The sequence below is a fragment of the Rhinatrema bivittatum genome, chromosome 18 (assembly GCF_901001135.1).
Source record: "Rhinatrema bivittatum chromosome 18, aRhiBiv1.1, whole genome shotgun sequence".
Classification (NCBI taxonomy): Eukaryota; Metazoa; Chordata; class Amphibia; order Gymnophiona; family Rhinatrematidae; genus Rhinatrema; species Rhinatrema bivittatum.
Window position 1 is genome coordinate 4,155,003 of NC_042632.1, and position 17,394 is coordinate 4,172,396.

At 46.7% G+C, this 17,394-nt stretch overlaps 1 protein-coding gene across 1 annotated transcript in view; it reads right to left on the minus strand.

The window, feature by feature from the left end:
- Nucleotides 1–17,394, minus strand: part of MATR3 (matrin 3) — a 368,635-nt gene that overhangs the window by 67,560 nt on the left and 283,681 nt on the right. The window contains exon 11 of the mRNA XM_029583949.1: nucleotides 10,788–10,919. Within this exon, the coding sequence (XP_029439809.1) occupies nucleotides 10,788–10,919 (132 nt within the window). The remainder of the gene's footprint in view (nucleotides 1–10,787; nucleotides 10,920–17,394) is intronic.

A 17,394-nucleotide genomic window follows, 5' to 3' on the forward strand; every position in this document is an offset into this window, starting at 1 on the left:
TCACTGTAGTCTTCCCTGATACACAAGGGATTTCTACCCATAAAGATTCAATTTTGTATTTAGTCTCATGCAGGATGTTTATCCTGTTGGACTCTATGCCATCCCGGACATAAAGCGCCACACCTCCTCCCGACTGCTCCTCTCTGTCATTGCGATATAATTTGTACCCCGGTATAGCACTGTCCCATTGGTTATCCTCTTTCCACCATGTCTCTGAGATGCCAATTAAGTCTATGTCATCATTTACTGCTATACATTCTAATTCTCCCATCTTACTTCTTAGACTTCTGGCATTAGCATACAAACATTTCAAAGTTTGTTTTTTGATTGTATTTTTATTCTGCTTTTTAATTGATAGGGATAAGTTAGAATTTTTTAGCTCAGGTGAATTTTTAGTTACAGGCATTTGGACTACTTTTCTAATTATTGGAACCTCACTGTCGGGATGCCCTAATTCTAGTGCATCATTAGTATCCTTTAAAGATACATCTCTCCGAACCATGCGCTGCTGAGCGACTGTCGGCTTTCCCCTTTGTTCTAGTTTAAAAGCTGCTCTATCTCCTTTTTAAGGGTTAGCGCCAGCAGTCTGGTTCCATCCTGGTTAAGGTGGAGCCCATCCCTTCGGAAGAGACTCCCCCTTCCCCAAAAGGTTCCCCAGTTCCTAACAAAACTGAATCCCTCTTCCTTGCACCATCGTCTCATCCACGCATTGAGACTCCGGAGCTCTGCCTGCCTCTGGTGACCTGCGCGTGGAACAGGGAGCATTTCAGAGAATGCTACCCTGGAGGTTCTGGATTTAATCTTTCTACCTAAGAGCCTAAATTTGGCTTCCAGAACCTCCCTCCCACATTTTCCTATGTCGTTGGTGCCCACGTGTACCACGACAGCCGGCTCCTCCCCAGCACTGTCTAAAATCCTATCTAGGTGACGCGTGAGGTCCGCCACCTTCGCACCAGGTAGGCATGTTACCAGGCGATCCTCACGCCCACCAGCCACCCAGCTATCTACATTCCTAATAATCGAATCACCAACTATGACGGCCGACCTAACCCTTCCCTCCTGGGCAGTAGGCCTTGGGGAGATATCCTCAGTGCGAAAGGACAATGCATCACCTAGAGAGCAGGTCCTTGCTACAGGATCCTTTCCTGCTACATCTGGTTGGTGCTCTCCCATTATGAGACCTTCTTCCTCCAAGGCAGCACCAGGGCTGCCAGTCTGAAGTTGGGACTGGACTACTATGTCCCTGAAGGTCTCATCTATATACCTCTCTGTCTCCCTCAGCTCCTCCAGGTCTGCCACTCTAGCCTCCAGAGATCGGACTCGTTCTCTGAGAGCCAGGAGCTCTTTGCATCGCGTGCACATGTACAACTTCTCACCGGTGGGTAAAAAATCATACATGTGACACTCGATGCAAAAGACTGGGAAGCCCCCCTCTTGCTGCTGGACTGCTGCCTTCATCTCAATTTTGATCAGTTCCTAGTTAAGTTTTAGGTTGCTATGGGATTAGGAATGTGTCTAAGTTCCTTTAAATGTATTAGTGAATTCACTATATGTCTGGTAGTGGCCTACTGGGGTCTGATCGAATTCTCAATAAAGTTTTTGTTGATGGGGTTTTTTTTTTTTTTTTTTTTTTTTTGGGGTTTTTTTTTTGTGCAAGTGGCACCTGCCTATAAATTAAGGGATGAGCTTGGGGTGGGTGGGCGAGGGGTGGGAGGGTTGGGAATTACAAACAGTCTAACTTTAGTTAGTCAGCCTGAGTGACTCACAGCTCCCTTGATTAACAAATGTTGTTCCCTATTCAAACCTAATCACACTACCTCAACACCTTTCCAAGGTGAGTAACTGAGCTGAAATATTCAACTTTTTTACTTTGGTATATACTGCTCCTAGCTTATTTCTAGCTTCTGGCTACTTTTTTGTTGGGTTTTTTTTTTTTTTTTTTTGTGGATTTTTTTGTTTTTCAATACAATGCACTCAGTTATTTATTAAATAAAACACTTAGCTCTTTAAAAGTCTGGAGGACACTTTAATAGTCAGGCAGACTTTTTAAAAAATAAACACACTACCTACTGCTACCTTATTGACTGACTATTTAAAAATGCAAACAGTCTAACTTGTTTTATTTACTGACTGACTATTAAAGGCACAAACACACAAACACACTAAATAATATTCCCAAATAGTTAACTTTGCCCCAATACTTTTAAAAAAGTCAATGTCAATGTCCCAAGCAAAAACTTACTGATTCCTTTCAGCCACCAGCAAGGTGATCCTCTCCTCTCAGGATGGGACGGAATGAGCCCTCCTTTTTGGGGATTACAAAATAAATGGAATATCTGCCTGTCCGACACTCCCCCGGGCAGGACTGGGATGATCGCTCCCAGGGCCTTCAAGTGAGCCAAAATCTGGAGTACCACTTGCCTTTTCACTCAAGACCCGCAAGGAGACACCAGGAAAAGATCCCATAGAGGGAGAGCAAAATCTAAAGCGTAACTGCGACTTACAATATCTAAGACCCATTGATCCGACGTGATCTTGAGCCATTCCTCTCGAAAAAGAGAGAGAAGGCCCCCTATCACCGGAATGGAGGAATGGGCCGGTGCACCTTCATTGTGCCACCTTGTTGGAGAACCCCTGGGAAGTACCATCTTGGGGAGGCTGCCTACCCTGAAAGGAGCGTGCCCAAGCCTGCGATCTCGGAACTTGCCAAGGAAAGGGAAGGGCAGTGCCCTAGCTGAATGAAAACGCTGCTGGCCCCGGAAACGACCCCTAAAGGAATTGAAAGAATGAGTAGACCTAGGCTTGTCCTCCTGCAATTTGTAAACTTTGTCTCCCAAGTCCTTAATAAAGTGCTCCAGATAGGCTCCAAATAGAAGCTTCCCCTTAAAAAGGAAAGGAACCCAACAGACTGAAGAGGAATCTACAGACCAATGGCGCAGCCACAGTAACCTCCTTGCTGCCACCGCGGAGGACATTGCTCGAGAGGAGGTTCTCAGCAGATCTTACAGCGCATCCGCCGTATAGGAAACTGCTGCTTCCAGGCGGTCTGCCTGTTCGGCCTCCTCCGGGGGCAGCTCCTGTGCAGTAAGTTGCTGAATCCAGTGAAGGGTGGCTCTGCATAAAAACTACTGCAGACTGCGGCGCTCACCCCGAGAGCATACACTTCAAAAATTCTTTTAAGTAGTATCTCAAGCTTTCTGTCTTTAAGATCTTTCAGGGCAGTGCCGCCCGTCACTGGAACAGTAGTGTGTTTGGCAATGGCTGCTAAGGCTGAACCTACTCTTGGAATCTTAAGAAGGTCCAAATAGTCATCTGGAAGCGGGTAGAGCTTTTCCACTGCTCTAACGCGAAGAGTGGCTTCCGGAACATTCCACTCTTGAGTCATGAGCTGCAAGAGGCTCGGGTGGAATGGAAATGATTGAGGGAGAGCGCGAAGACCGGTTAAGAGCGGATCCCCACATGTGTTGACGGAACTGGTAAATCCAGCTCCGTCAACACATGTGGAATGACAGGATCCAGCTCCTCTCTCCTAAACAAGCGAAGCACCCATGGATTATTCCCTTCCACCGGCGTGGCAGAATCCACGTCATCGCCCAGATCTTGAAGGGGGTCCAGGGGCACAGGTCAGCCGACAGATCTGGAAGTGGCCCTTGGTCAGGGACCGGTCGAGGCGACGGAGCACAAGGAGCCTCGGAGGGTCAGGCCTGGGTCTCTTTGATGGCTGAGGCTGCTGTAAATTATCAGCTTCTGCCTCCATGTAAGCTTTGTGCAAAAGCAGCACAAATTGAGATGAAAAAGGGTGCTGCCGCTTTAAGGCCCCCTCCATCGGAGCAGAGGGAGGGGGGAGGAGGCAGAGGCTCACATATGTCATCGGGGGGCGGTACCGGGCTTAAACAGAGGGAAGTCTCCTCCCCGGAGCCCTGAATACCCTTTGCGGGGGAATTATTCAAAATGGCCACCGTTCCCATGCTTCGCGGGAACGGGACTGACAGGGCACCTCAAGCCCCCGTTTTGCAACTCCTCGTGGCTACGGAATAGATCTGCTGCCTGGCAGAAGCAGCTGGGAAGGGCCCTCGCCCCCCCCCCCCCCCTGGCAAGCAGCAGGAGCACAATCGTTGCGGGAGAGTCGGGCAGCAGACTCTCCACACGCGGAGCACTGCACTCCCCGCGGCATGGCAAACAGCACTACGAAAAAATTAACTGCCCAGGTAGGAGTCCACCCCTTCTGGAGGCCCGGAAAGGAAGCAGGCTGTCTCGTTTTACTGCTTTTTCTTTTTTTGAAAACGAGCAGGGGAATGGAAACATCCCTGAAGGCAGAGGAATGAAACTTCTGACACGTAGGAGAGAGGGACTGGCCCACCGATAAATCTCCCCTACTCACCGGGCTGCCACTGGCTCTCCAGGTAAGTATGCTGAAAGACCACAAGGCTCAGATATGCCTGCATTGAGAGGGAATTATCTACTGTGAATAAAAAGGAGAATCCAAACTCCTAGCAATCAAGCCCCCCCCCCCCCCTTTTTTTTTATACACACTACACTGTTGATCTAGTCATTAGGCCACTGAAAGAATATAAAGATTCAATAAACTTAATTTAGTAGGTTATGCTGTCTTCCACCTGCTGGAGTCAGAGAAATACTGGGGGACCGCAGATGGCACACTGGGTTATCAGGGGGTGCCTTTTCAGTTTGTTCTCTGACTCCACCTGCTGGAAGGGAGGCATAACCTAGCTGTCTGGACTGATCGGGTACGTACAGGGAACTGGATTTTGTTTAGAGAATTGGGTATGCAGATGGGGAAAAATTCTGGAGATTGAATGAAAGTATACTAAATGATCAGGATTATTGCACACTTCTGGAAAATGAGATGTCCCAAAATCTGTTGGAAAATAAAAAATGAAGAGGTGACAAACCATGGTATGGGAGTGCTTTAAGGCAGTGGCCAGAGGGAAGTTGATTGCGAGGGCCTCCTACCTACGTACGGAGGAGAATTCGAAGAGTGTGGCTTTGCTCAATCAGATTGGAAAAGTCGAACTTAGACAAACGTGATCCGAATCCTAGTCTGGGCTCCCATTTGGAACAACTAAGCAGGGACTTGCATGATTTACTTTGAAAGATATTTCATTTCAATTGATAAGGCTAAGTAGGAGTTCTTTGAGGGGTGTAATAAAGTGGGTTGTTTATTAGCTCGGAAACGTAAGGCGCGAGCAACTCAATCAAATTTTAAAAATTCATAACTCAAGGTGAGATGATCACAGACAGTGGGGGATCCGACACCAATTCACACAGTTTTACCAGTTATATACTAGGATGGCAGATATATCCCGGGCAGTGATTCATGAGTACCTGAGAGATATTCTTCTCCCACACCTGGAGGACTCCCATATGGTAGCTATTAATGATGGTATTACTGAGATGGTGGTGATCAGGCTATAAAAGATCTGAAATTGGGAAAGACTCCTGGAATTGATGGCTTTTCGGCCGGCTTTCATAAATTTAGAACTGTAATTACACAACCTTTAACTGAGGCATTTAACAGCCTTTTGACTGATGGTTGCTTTACACCACATACTAATAAGGCTGGCATAACCATCTTAGCCAAACGGGGCAGGGAATCTACACAATGTGGATCTTACCACCCCATATCGCTTATCAATTTGGATATGAAACTGTTGGCGAAAATCCTAACCACACAGTTAGGTCGGGTGGCTTCACTGTTGATCCATCCAGACCAAACTGGCTTTCTACCGGGGAGGTTAGCTGCAGACAATGTAAGGAGGGTGGTGGATATCATTGCACGCGATCAATCCTCTACGATTTTATTTATAGTGGACACAGAAAAAGCATTTGATCTTGTCCATTGGGATTACCTGTTTGTGCTGCTAGAACGTATGGGGCTGGGAGGGAATTTCCTAACATGGATTCAACAACCATATGACCATCCTAGCGCTTGTATCAAAGAAAATGGGGGGTCTTCAAAGTCCTTTGGTATTGAGCGTGGGACTCGGCAGGGCTGCCCCATATCCCAGCTTCTTTTTGCCTTATATCTGGAACCTTTAGCCAGAGAACCCTGAGATTGAAGGGGTCAAGGTTGGGGACCAAGAATATACCCTTACACTGTTTGCTGATGACATTTACCATCGCGCACCCTATTACTTCCCTTCAAACCCTGGTTGACGAGCTTAAAAGTTTTAGCGCTGTATCAGGTTATAAAATGAATATGGATAAATCTGAAATGCTGAATATTAGCCTGGATGACACTCAATTACGGCAGATAAAATTGGTTTTCCCTTTCAAATTGGTTCCAAATGCTCTAAAATATTTTGGGGTGAAAATTAGTGCAAAGTTGCAGATCTCTATAAGATTAACTATGAGGTCTTATGGGGGAAGATTCTAGCTGATCTCCAAAACTGGAATGTACAGATATTGCATGGTTGGGTAGAATATCTACTATCAAAATTAATGTGTTACTATATTAGCTGTTCCTTAACTTGGTGTTTCATAATTTATTTTGTCCCATTCTATAAGACTTGTTAAATTTATATTGTATTGTACCATAATTTATACGGTGATGTTCTATCAGTTTCTCCAGAATTGTAACATGTTTTACCTGTAAAACAGAGTGAAGGCATCTAGCTAAACTTTGGTATATAAAAGCGTTTAAATAAATAAATGTGCTTCCCAGATTGGGCTATTTATTTCAGACTCTTCCAGTCGAAATTCCAGTCAAAGCACTACAAATCTGGCAGAGGAAATGGTTTCAATTTTTATGGAAAAGACGACCACCTCGCATTAAATGTTCAATTATATACCTCCCCAAAGTTAGAGGGGGGGGGGGGGGTCTAGGTGTGCCCTGTCTCCAATGGTACTATGTTGCCTCCCAATTACGGCCTCTCACTGACTGGCATTCTCATAATACTAATAAAAGATGGGTACAATTGGAGAAGGACTTTTTATCTGGGCTAGACCCAGCTTCCCAGGTGTGACTCCCGTGTTCTGTTAGATCACAGCAGCTAGCTAATGCTTCCCTCTGTAGCACATACTTTAAAAATTTGGGAATTTTTGGAAATCACATCTGGTGGGTGAAAGAACTTAAGTACGCCAATATTCTTTAACCCACATTTTCCCCGGAGATGTCTAGAACTAGAGCAATCTGTGGGAGGATCATAATTGTTTCCAACTAGGGCATTTTTGACATAGGGGCAAAGTGCGTGAATTTTCAGACCTGCAGCAGAAACAATTTACTTCCTTCTGATTATTTCTTTTATCGTCAGGTACAATCTTATATTTCCCAAATACAGATTAAGGAAGACTTGGGCACGGGTAGATCTTTATTCGAGGGGTTCTGCGAGCATTCTGATAAGATTAAAAGGCATATATTTCGTATTTATACCCTCCTAAATGGTCCATACAGATCGCACCAGTACCTATCTGGGCTTGGGAGGCTGATCTGGGGGCAAATCTGACTGGTGCACAACTGTCACAATGTGTCTTATCCATTAGATGTAGCTCCATAATCAGCATCCTTGATAGAACATGGATATAAAATGCTCTACAGGTGGTATTTTACCCCAGTTCAGCTGCATAGGATGTATAGCAGTATAGCAGCGCAAAGCTGGCAAGCATGTGGTAACTTGGGAACTTACATCCATATGTGGTGGGAATGCCCTAGATTGGCTTCTTACTGGTCAGCAGTTATACAGCTGATTTCAGAGGTGGCAGATGTTCATGTGGGTAGAGACCCTGCCTTTTTCCTGCTTAATATTTCCTTCTCACCAGTAAAGTACCCACACCTTCATATTATTCGTCAAATAATATTGGCTGCTAGAATGGAAATTGCGTTTCTTTGGAAACAGGTAGAGCCACCACACATACAGCAGGTACACCGGAGATTGTCTAAGATTTGCTACTTGAATAAACTCACCGCCATTAGATGTCAACAGGTGAAGAAATTTACGGACCACTGGGAATGGTGGGAAGCTTGGCAAACTCAAAATCTCACTCACACAACAGCATTAGGTTAGGGGAGGGAGGGAAGGGGGGTTGGGGGTGGGGTCCACGGAAATGACAAACTTGTGTTCTGATCTTTATGAGGAGCATGCTTTCTTGTACATTGTAATGTTTTACTTTTATGTACGGTTGTTTACAATGTTGTATATTGTGTATGAGATATCATTTTATTTATTTATTTATTTATTTATTTAAATTTCTTATATACCAGCATTCACGATGGGAGTCGCATCATGCCGGTTTACAAATAACAAGGTGTGACAACAGAATAAATACTTAATAACTTAAAAACATTAACATGTGATAGAAGAATAAGGTAGCAGTTACAATAAAACAGGGATAAAATGCAACTTGGAATGAAGAGAAGGCAAAAGAGAGATTAACACTGAGATAACAAAAGAATGACCAAGGTAAATAAAACCAAGGTAAATAAATTTTACCAAGGTAAATACATTTTACCAAATTAAAACCAAGGTAAATAAAACCAAGGTAAATAAAACCAAGGTAAATAAATTTTGTCCTACACTGAACATATTTCTAATTGTACACTGTTCTTTAAAATTATAAATATAAAAAAAAAAAGAAAGATGTGTCATGGAATCTGCAAGTGTAAGTGGCCATGGCAACATACATTCACAGAAGAGGATTAAAGGTTAAGCAAATGTTGCTTACCTGTAACATGTGTTCTCACAGGTCAGCAGGATGTTAGTCTTCACATATGGGTAACATCACAGGATGGAGCCCAATTACGGAAAACATCTGTCAAAGTTTCCAGAACTTTGACTGGCCCCTACTGGGCATGCCCAGCATGGCACTAACCCTGCAGCCAGCAGGGGTCCCCCTTCAGTCTTGTTTAAAAGCTACAGGCAGTGCCGAAAAATAAAATAAGAAAACGTAACGAACCCAACACCGCGGGGTGGCGGGCGGGTTTCGTGAGGACTAACATCCTGCTGTCCTGAGAGAACACCTGTTACAGGTAAGCAACATTTGCTTTCTCACAGGACAAGCAGTATGGTAGTCCTCACATATGGGTGAGTACCGAGCTGAGGATGTCTGAGAAATGCACTAAATGTACCCAGGTGTGCAAGGCACTAGGACTGGGATAAAATTTGTCCGAGGGCATCCTGAACCCTAATGGGCAGGCAGAAGGGTGTTGATATGTCACATTGTAAATAGGTTACGAAGGACAGACTGGCCGAAGATGGAATATTGTCTTCCGGCTTTGTCCAAGCAATAGTGGGCTGCAAAGGTGTGGAGAGAACTCCAGGTGGCAGCCCTGCAAATGTCAGGAAGTGGCACCAATCGTAGGTGTGCTACTGAAGTCGCCATGGCCCTCACAGAGTGTGCTTTAACATGGTCTTGAAATGGAATGCCCGCTTGCTGATAGAAGAATCATCAGTCCAGGTATCATAGGGATCAGCACCTGTTCCTCTTGGAGCTAGAAGAGGACGGAGCAGTGGGATCCCTGAAGGTGCTGGTCTAGGCTCCGAAGGACTGAGTGGAGGCACCAGCGATAGGTGGCATCGAGGGACAAATATGCATCGATGGCTAAGGCATCGGCAAATCTCCCAACTGTGTTTCTCCTCCCAATGACAAATCAAGCGGGGAGGGCACCGGAGCCATCGGTGGAAAAGCGGTCATGAGCGCTTCCATCCTAGAGAGCAGCAGTGCCAACACTGCTGGAATCGGGTTGATGGTCGGTTCCGCAATCGGTACCGGTGTTGGAGGAACCTGGAATCGATGCATCGCCTTGTCGATGGCCTCCTGAACCATCCGGTCCAGTTCTTCTCGGAGACTTGGAGCAAGCAGCCCCGGCACAGAAGGAAGCAGAGGCATAGCCGGAGGGACCACCGTTAACAGCGGAGTCGTGGCTCCCAATACCCTGTCGGGTGAGGGTTGCCTTGGTGACCCGGTCGCTGAAAAGGTCGGTGCCTTTTCTGGACTGGGTTTCTTCAACAGCGGCTCGGATGACGGAGAGGTCGATTTCGCTCCCTCGATGGTCCAAGTCTTTCGATGCCGGTGGCGATGTTTATCTCTACGATCCCCTCGGTCCTGAGGGGGAGTAGAGGGTGTCGAAGGCCGAGATGTCATCAATGCTGGCGCGAAGTTGACGGAGCTGGTTCTGATGTCTATGCAATATACGGCATTGGGGTTTGAGCATGGAAGAGAAGTTCCATCTTCTCCATTCTAGCCTTGCGACCTTTTGGTGTCATTAGGGCACATTTGGTGCAGTTCAAGACATCATGCTCTTGTCCAAGACACATCACACAGACTTTAGGGGGGTCTGTGATGGACATGGTGCGATTACAGTTCGGGCACAGACGCCATGGCAAAAATTGAGTCACGGTACGGTCGACGGCCAGTAGGCCGTGAGGCCAAACTAGACGGAAAAACGGGTAAAAACTTACCGGAATACCATGGCTTGAAAAAGTTAAAGGAGGGACCCCTGTGGGGCAAACTAACTTTTTGTAATTCCGTGAGGAAAATTCCTGTCAGGTATCTCTGCAGTGCTCCTTAACCGTGAGGAAAAAAGACTGATGGGGGACTCTTGCTGGGCATGCCCAGTAGGAGCCAGTCAAAGTTCTGGAAACTTTGACAAAAGTGTTCTGTGATTGGGCTCCATCCTGTGATGTCACCCATATGTGAGGACTACCATCCTGCTTGTCCTGTGAGAAAGATTCCTACATCTGCCATCTCCTCCTAAACCGTTCTGATGGCGAAACTGAATGACGGCACACAAAACACGTTAAATAAATTAATTGTCACTATAGATTACATACCCTTGGGACCAGCTTCTTATATTTCTCAGACACGTCCACTTGCACGGACTTGCCCTGAAACCAGAGTGGTTTCTTCTCACAGTGAGCAACCATCGCCATAGCATCTTCACGTTTCTCCATCTCGACAAATGCCTAACAGAAACCCATGTACAATTTTCAGCACAGATTGCTTTTCATAGCACAAAGCACTAAAATTTAAACACTACATTTTTATTTATTTGGAATAGATGGAAACAGGTTAAACAAAAAATATGAGATAGGAAAATTGGTTCTTACCTGCTAATTTTCGTTCCTGTAGTACCATGGATCAGTCCAGACCCTGGATTATGTCACCAATCCAGCAGAGGGAGGCAGAGAAAACATTCTAATGACTCTGGCGTATACCCTGGAACACCACCTGCAGTCAATCAGTATTGAGCAGTATCAAAGCAGAAATTTAACTACTAACATATTAACTAGCTATCTAAATAGGAGAACGAATTTCCAACTCACAAATCCTAAATGGAAGCAGAATCCCCCCAAAACATCTTGGGAATAAACAAGAAAATAAGAAAAATAGACAGCATGAAAAGCAGTTAAGTGACTCAAACAGTGAACGAGCGTACTCTCCGAAAAGACAAATATAATACACAGACAAAGGGTGGGCGTCTGGACTGATCCATGGTACTACAGGAACGAAAATTAGCAGGTAAGAACCAATTTTCCTTTCCCTGTACGTACCTGGATCAGTCCAGACCCTGGGATGTACCAGAGCTGATTCAATTAGGGTGGGACCCAGAGAGTCCCACGCGAAGAACACTCTCTCCGAAGGCTGCCGAACTTGGAGCGTGAACATCCAAGCGGTAATGACGAGCAAAAGTATGCAACTACTTCCAAGTTGCTGCTTTACAAATCTCCTGAGGAGAAACTGACATTCTGCCCAAGAGGTAGCCTGTGACCCTGTGACCTAGTAGAATGAGCTCTCAACCCATCAGGAAGGTCATGGCGAGCTAGAAGATAAGTTGAACGAATCTCTTTTAACCAACGAGCAATTGTAGCCTTCGAAACCTTATGACCTTTGCGAGGGCCACTCCATAAAACAAATGATCAGACAATCGAAAATTGTTTGTAACTTCAAGATAACACAACAGAGCTCTTCGTACATCCAATTTTTTAAAGATCCCTAGAGGAAGGATCCAAACGATCTAAAGACTGAAAAGCCGGAAGCTCTATGGACTGATTTAAATGGAAAGAAGATACTACCTTAGGTAAAAAAGATGGTACAGTCCGTAATGAAATTCCTGTATCAGAAATTCTAAGAAAAAGTTCTCTGCAAGACAAGGCCTGCAACTGAAATTCTACAAGCTGAAGAAATGGCCACAAGAAACACCACCTTCAAAGTCGCATGATTGAAGGGTTCAAAGGGAGCCGAACACAGAGCCCCAAGAACAAAATTCAAACTCCAAGCAGGACAAGGATTCCGAAATGGAGGACGTAGATGTTGCGCACCTTTGAGAAAACACGCTACATCCGGATGCGCAGCCAAGGATAATCCCTGAACCTTAACACGAAAACATCCAAGCGCTGCTACTTGTACCCGTAAGGAACTACAGGACAAACCCTTGGCTAAACAGTCTTGTAAGAAAGATAAAATATCGGATACCGAAGAGTGAACTGGATCTACTTGATACTCATTACACCAAGATTCAAAAACCTTCCACACCCTTGCATAAGCCAAAGATGTAGGTGGTTTTCTGGAACGCAATAAAGTAGTCACTACAGCATCTGAATAACCTTTATTCTTTAACAGACGCCTCTCAAAAGCCCATGCGCTAGAGAGAAGCATTCGACCTCTTCCAAACAAACCAGACCCTGAGACAGAAGGCAGGCAAGATCTTGAAATCGAAAGGGACCATCCAGTGCTAGTCTGACCAGGTCCGCGAACCACGGACAGCGTGGCCACTCCGGAGCCACTAAGACAACGTTGACTTGTTGAACTTCTATCCGACGCAGAACCTTGCCGATTGGAGGCCAGGGAGGGAATACGTAGAGAAGAACATCCCTTGGCCAAGGAAGTACCAGAACATCTTCTCCTTCCGCTCCTCTTTCCCTCCTGTGGCTGAAGAACAGAGGGGCTTTGGCATTCTGAAATGTGGCCATGAGATCCATTGCTGGAGTGGACCATCTGTTGCATATCATTTGATAGCTTCCTCGCACAGTTCCCACTCGCCTGGGTCGAGATGATGCAGACTGAGAAAGTCGGCTTGAATGTTGTCCACTCCTGCAATGTGTGAGGCTGCAATGCTGAGCAGATGTTGCTCCGCCCAGGTGATCAGCTGTTGTGCTTCCTGAGCTACCAGGAAGCTTCGGGTTCCTCCCCGACAGTTGATGTACGCTACCGTGGTCGCATTGTTGGAAAGAACCCGAACAGACTTCCCGCAAAGGAGAGGTTGAAGAGCGATTAAGGCTAAACGAACCGCTCTGGTCTCTAAAAGATTGATAGACCACTGCGCTTCCTTTTCGGACCACTGACCCTGAACAGATGTATTCTGATATACCGCTCCCCAGCCTGAAAGACTGGCATCGGTAGTGACCACAGTCCATTCCGGAATCTCTAGTGGTACACCTCATTGCAGATTCGCTGTCTGTAACCACCAATCTAGGCTGGAACGAGCCTTCTCTGTAAGAGGAAGGTGGTATAGTTCCGAAACCGGATTTCAGTGTGAAAGCAATGCAGACTGAAGTGGTCTTATGTGCGCAAAGGCCCAGGGAACCAACTCCAGAGTAGAAGTCATTGAACCTAAAACTATCAAGTAATCCCGCACACAAGGAATAGGAATAGACTAAGTCTCGAATTTGTGATTGAATCTTGAGAAGGCGATGCTCCGGAAGGAACACTATCCCTTGACGAGAAAGCGTAACCTTGATTTATCACTGATAGAACCCATTGATCCGACGTACATCTGGCTCATTCTCCGTAAAACAGAGACAGCCTGCCCCCTATACGGGAACCGGAGAAAGGACCTGCCTTATCTCATTGGACAGACTTTGTGCCTCCTGAGACTGGGAAGTTCCAGGTCTACCAAAGCGGCGGCCACGAAAGGACCGAGACCAATTCTGTTTAGCTGGAGGAGCCGACGGACGAGAAGAATGAAATCTTCTGTTAGACCGAAAAAGAGAGAGATATGAAAAAGAGCTTCTAGGCCTAGGACGGTCCTCTGGCAATTTGTGAATCTTATTTTCCCCTAGGGACAAAATTAAATCTTCCAATTCCTTACCAAATAATAATTTTCCTTTAAAGGGGTAAAGTCCCTAATTGAGCTTTGGAGGATGCGCCTGTAGACCAATTCCCTCAGAGAAGTCTGCGAGCCGATACAGAAGCAACGATAGAGCGAGCCGAGGTCCTAATGAGATCATATAAAGCATCTGCACTATAAGCAACTGTAGCTTCCAGTCTAACAGCCTGAGCAACTTCTTCAGAGTGTGAAGAATTGATTTGTAAAGCCTGGACCCATCTTAGTCCAGCTCGCAAAGTCAAGCTACTACACCATGGCCGCCCGCACACCAAGGAGCAGAACCTCAAAAATTCGCTTAAGCTGAACCTCCAGCTTACGATCTTGGAGACTTTTAAGAGCTGTAGCCCCCAGTTACTGGAATAGTTGTTTTCTTAGTGACTGCTGAAACAGCGGCATCCACCTTAGGAAATTTTAAAATTTCCAAAGCTTCCTCAGATAATGGATACAATTTTTCCATGGCTCGTGCTACCTTAAGCCCCAACTCAGGAGTATCCCACTCGTGGTACATAAGGTCAGTGAGAGAAAGATGAAAAGGAAATGTCATGGGACCTCTAAGGCCAAGCAACACTGGGTCAACGTCACCCCATCTGAGAATCCTTTACTGGAACCTCGAGACTCAATTCCAGTAAAATAGCTGGAATTAAGGGACTAAGTTCCTCTCTTCTAAAACAGGCGGACTATTTGGGGTCATCCCCATCCGCAACATGAAGGTCTGAACTAATACTCAAAGCAGGGTCTTCATTTATCAATCCCCCTCTGGCAAGGACTTGTCTGGGATAGGTAAAGAGCCCTGCCCAGAATCATCTGAAAAAGAAAAAAATTGATCCGGACCCTGACGAAGGGGGACGCTTCGGAGCTGACCCCACTCACCAAATCCGTGGGACTAGCCCTTTTTGAGGAATTGTGGTGGCCTTAACCTCTGTTCAGATTAGACTCTTATGTCTCTTATGAAATTTCTTAGATTTGTAAGCTTTACGAAGAAAATCCCCTGAAAAGGCAGAAGATGAAGAATCTGAAATCTCCTCCAGGCTTTCAGCCGATAAATATGGCCCCGTTTCGCACGACTTGTCCCCCTCTAGGGACCTCCGGCTGTGGCGACAGCGGAGGCGGGTCAGAAGCAGCCTGAATAGCTTGTTGTGTCACCACCCTCAGAGTAGACAGGAGTGCCTCAGTTCCCGCACTGCAGCTAAAAGAGTCCAGGGCAGGAGAGCAGCTGGGCCGAGGTTTTTGGGGCCATGCGAAGTGGCCAAGTCCCTTTTTTTAAATCGGCAAACTTGATGAGCCTTCCCCCCCCCCCAGGGAGACAGGATGAACAGAGACTCTCCCTGGAGAGACGCGCGCGCATCTCCACAAGCATGGCAGGCCGCGCCTCGCGGCATTATAACGAAAAAACGGCGCGAAATAAAAAGTATGAAATAAATTAAAAAACTAAAAGAAACCCCGGCGAAAAACAAAGGCACGGGCCCACCGAACACCAAAAGGTAAGTAAACAACAATTCAGCTGTCAAGAAAAGAAAATTATTCCTTACCTGCTAATTTTCGTTCCTGTAGTACCATGGATCAGTCCAGACGGTGGGTTATGTCCCCCATCCAGCAGATGGAGTCAAAACAAAACTCAAGGGGAGGCACTATATAACCTCCCTTCCCTTGCCTCAATCCTCAGTAATCTAGACTAGCAAAGCCGAGAAGAGAGAGGGATCAAGTAACTAAACGCCCAACAAGGCAAAGAAGAATTTGAGAACTGCCTTAAAACACCCCAATGGGAACTTGCAAACAGAACTGAAAAACAAAAACCCTGAGGGACCCAGGTCGCAGAGAGGTAAGGCAAAAAAGGCACTCGAGCGGAGGCGTATCCCAAGAAAACCCCCAAGATCAGGGAGGGTGTCTGGACTGATCCATGGTACTACAGGAACGAAAATTAGCAGGTAAGGAATAATTTTCTTTTCCCTGTACGTACCAGGATCAGTCCAGACGGTGGGATGTACCAAAGCTTCCCTACTATGGGTGGGCCATAGACAGCCCCGCTCGAAGGACGCTATCCTGGAAGGAACCGAACACTGGCACCCTTACATCCAGACGATCGTGACGCGCAAAAGTATGGAGAGACTTCCACGTGGCCGCCCTGTAGATCTCCTGCGAAGACACCGCAGAACTTTCCGCCCGGGAAGTAGCTTGAGAGCGAAGTGAGAGCGCTCTAACAGACATCGGAGGCTGCTTTCCGGCACCGATATATGTGGCTGCAATCATCCCCTTCAGCCAACGGGCAATGGTAGTTTTGGAGACCGTACAACCCTTCTTAGGTCCCGACCAGAGGACGAACAGATGATCCGAAATTCGAAACTCAGTGACCGCCAGATATTGCAGCAAACATCGCTTAACAGAGTTTGCGAAGGTCCCTGGGATCCGGAGCAAAGGAAGGCAATTCGATGGACTGGTTGAGGTGAAAAGCCGAGACTACCTTAGGAAGAAACGATGGGACCGTGCGCAAGGAAACTCCCTCATCGGTAAATCGGAGATATGGCTCTCGACAGGACAACGCCTGAAGCTCGGAGATGCGACGTGCAGAGCTGATCGCCACCAGGAAGATAGTCTTGAGGGTAATATCCTTGATGGTGGCCGACCAGAGAGGCTCGAAAGGCGGACCGCCAAGAACACTGAGTACCAAGTTGAGATTCCAGGAAGGGCAAGGTGGTCTCAACGGCGGCTTCAGGTGCCTATCTCCCTGTAGAAAACGCAAGATATCCGGGTGAGCTGAGAGACTTGAGTCCCGCCCATTGTGAAGAAAAGCTCCCAACGCCGCCACTTGTACCCGAATGGAATTATAAGCGAGGCCCAAATCCAGACCGGCCTTCAAAAACAAGAGAACCTGTGCCTCAGAGGCGTGGGACGGCAGAATAGTACGTGCCTGGCACCATATCTCGAATACCTTCCAAACCCGCACGTAAGTGACGGAGGTGGACGTTTTTCGCGCCCGCAGAAGAGTAGAGATCACCTCCTCCGGGTATCCACGGTGCCTCAGCTTGCGCCTCTCAAAAGCCAAGCCGCAAGACAGAAGCAATCTGCCTCTTCGAAAAATATGGGTCCTTGACGTAGGAGACGTGAGAGATGACAGAGCCGCACCGGCCCCTCCACCACCAGGTAAAGTAGGTCCACGAACCACGGCCGACGGGGCCATTCCGGTGTCACCAGTATGACTGGACCCTGATGGCTCTCTATACGCTGGGCCACGGATGGAAGACAGAATCCGCCATGGCCACGGGAGTACCAGGGCATTGACTCCTTCCGCTCCCTGCTCTCTTCTGCAGCTGAAGAAACAAGGGGCCTCTGTTTTT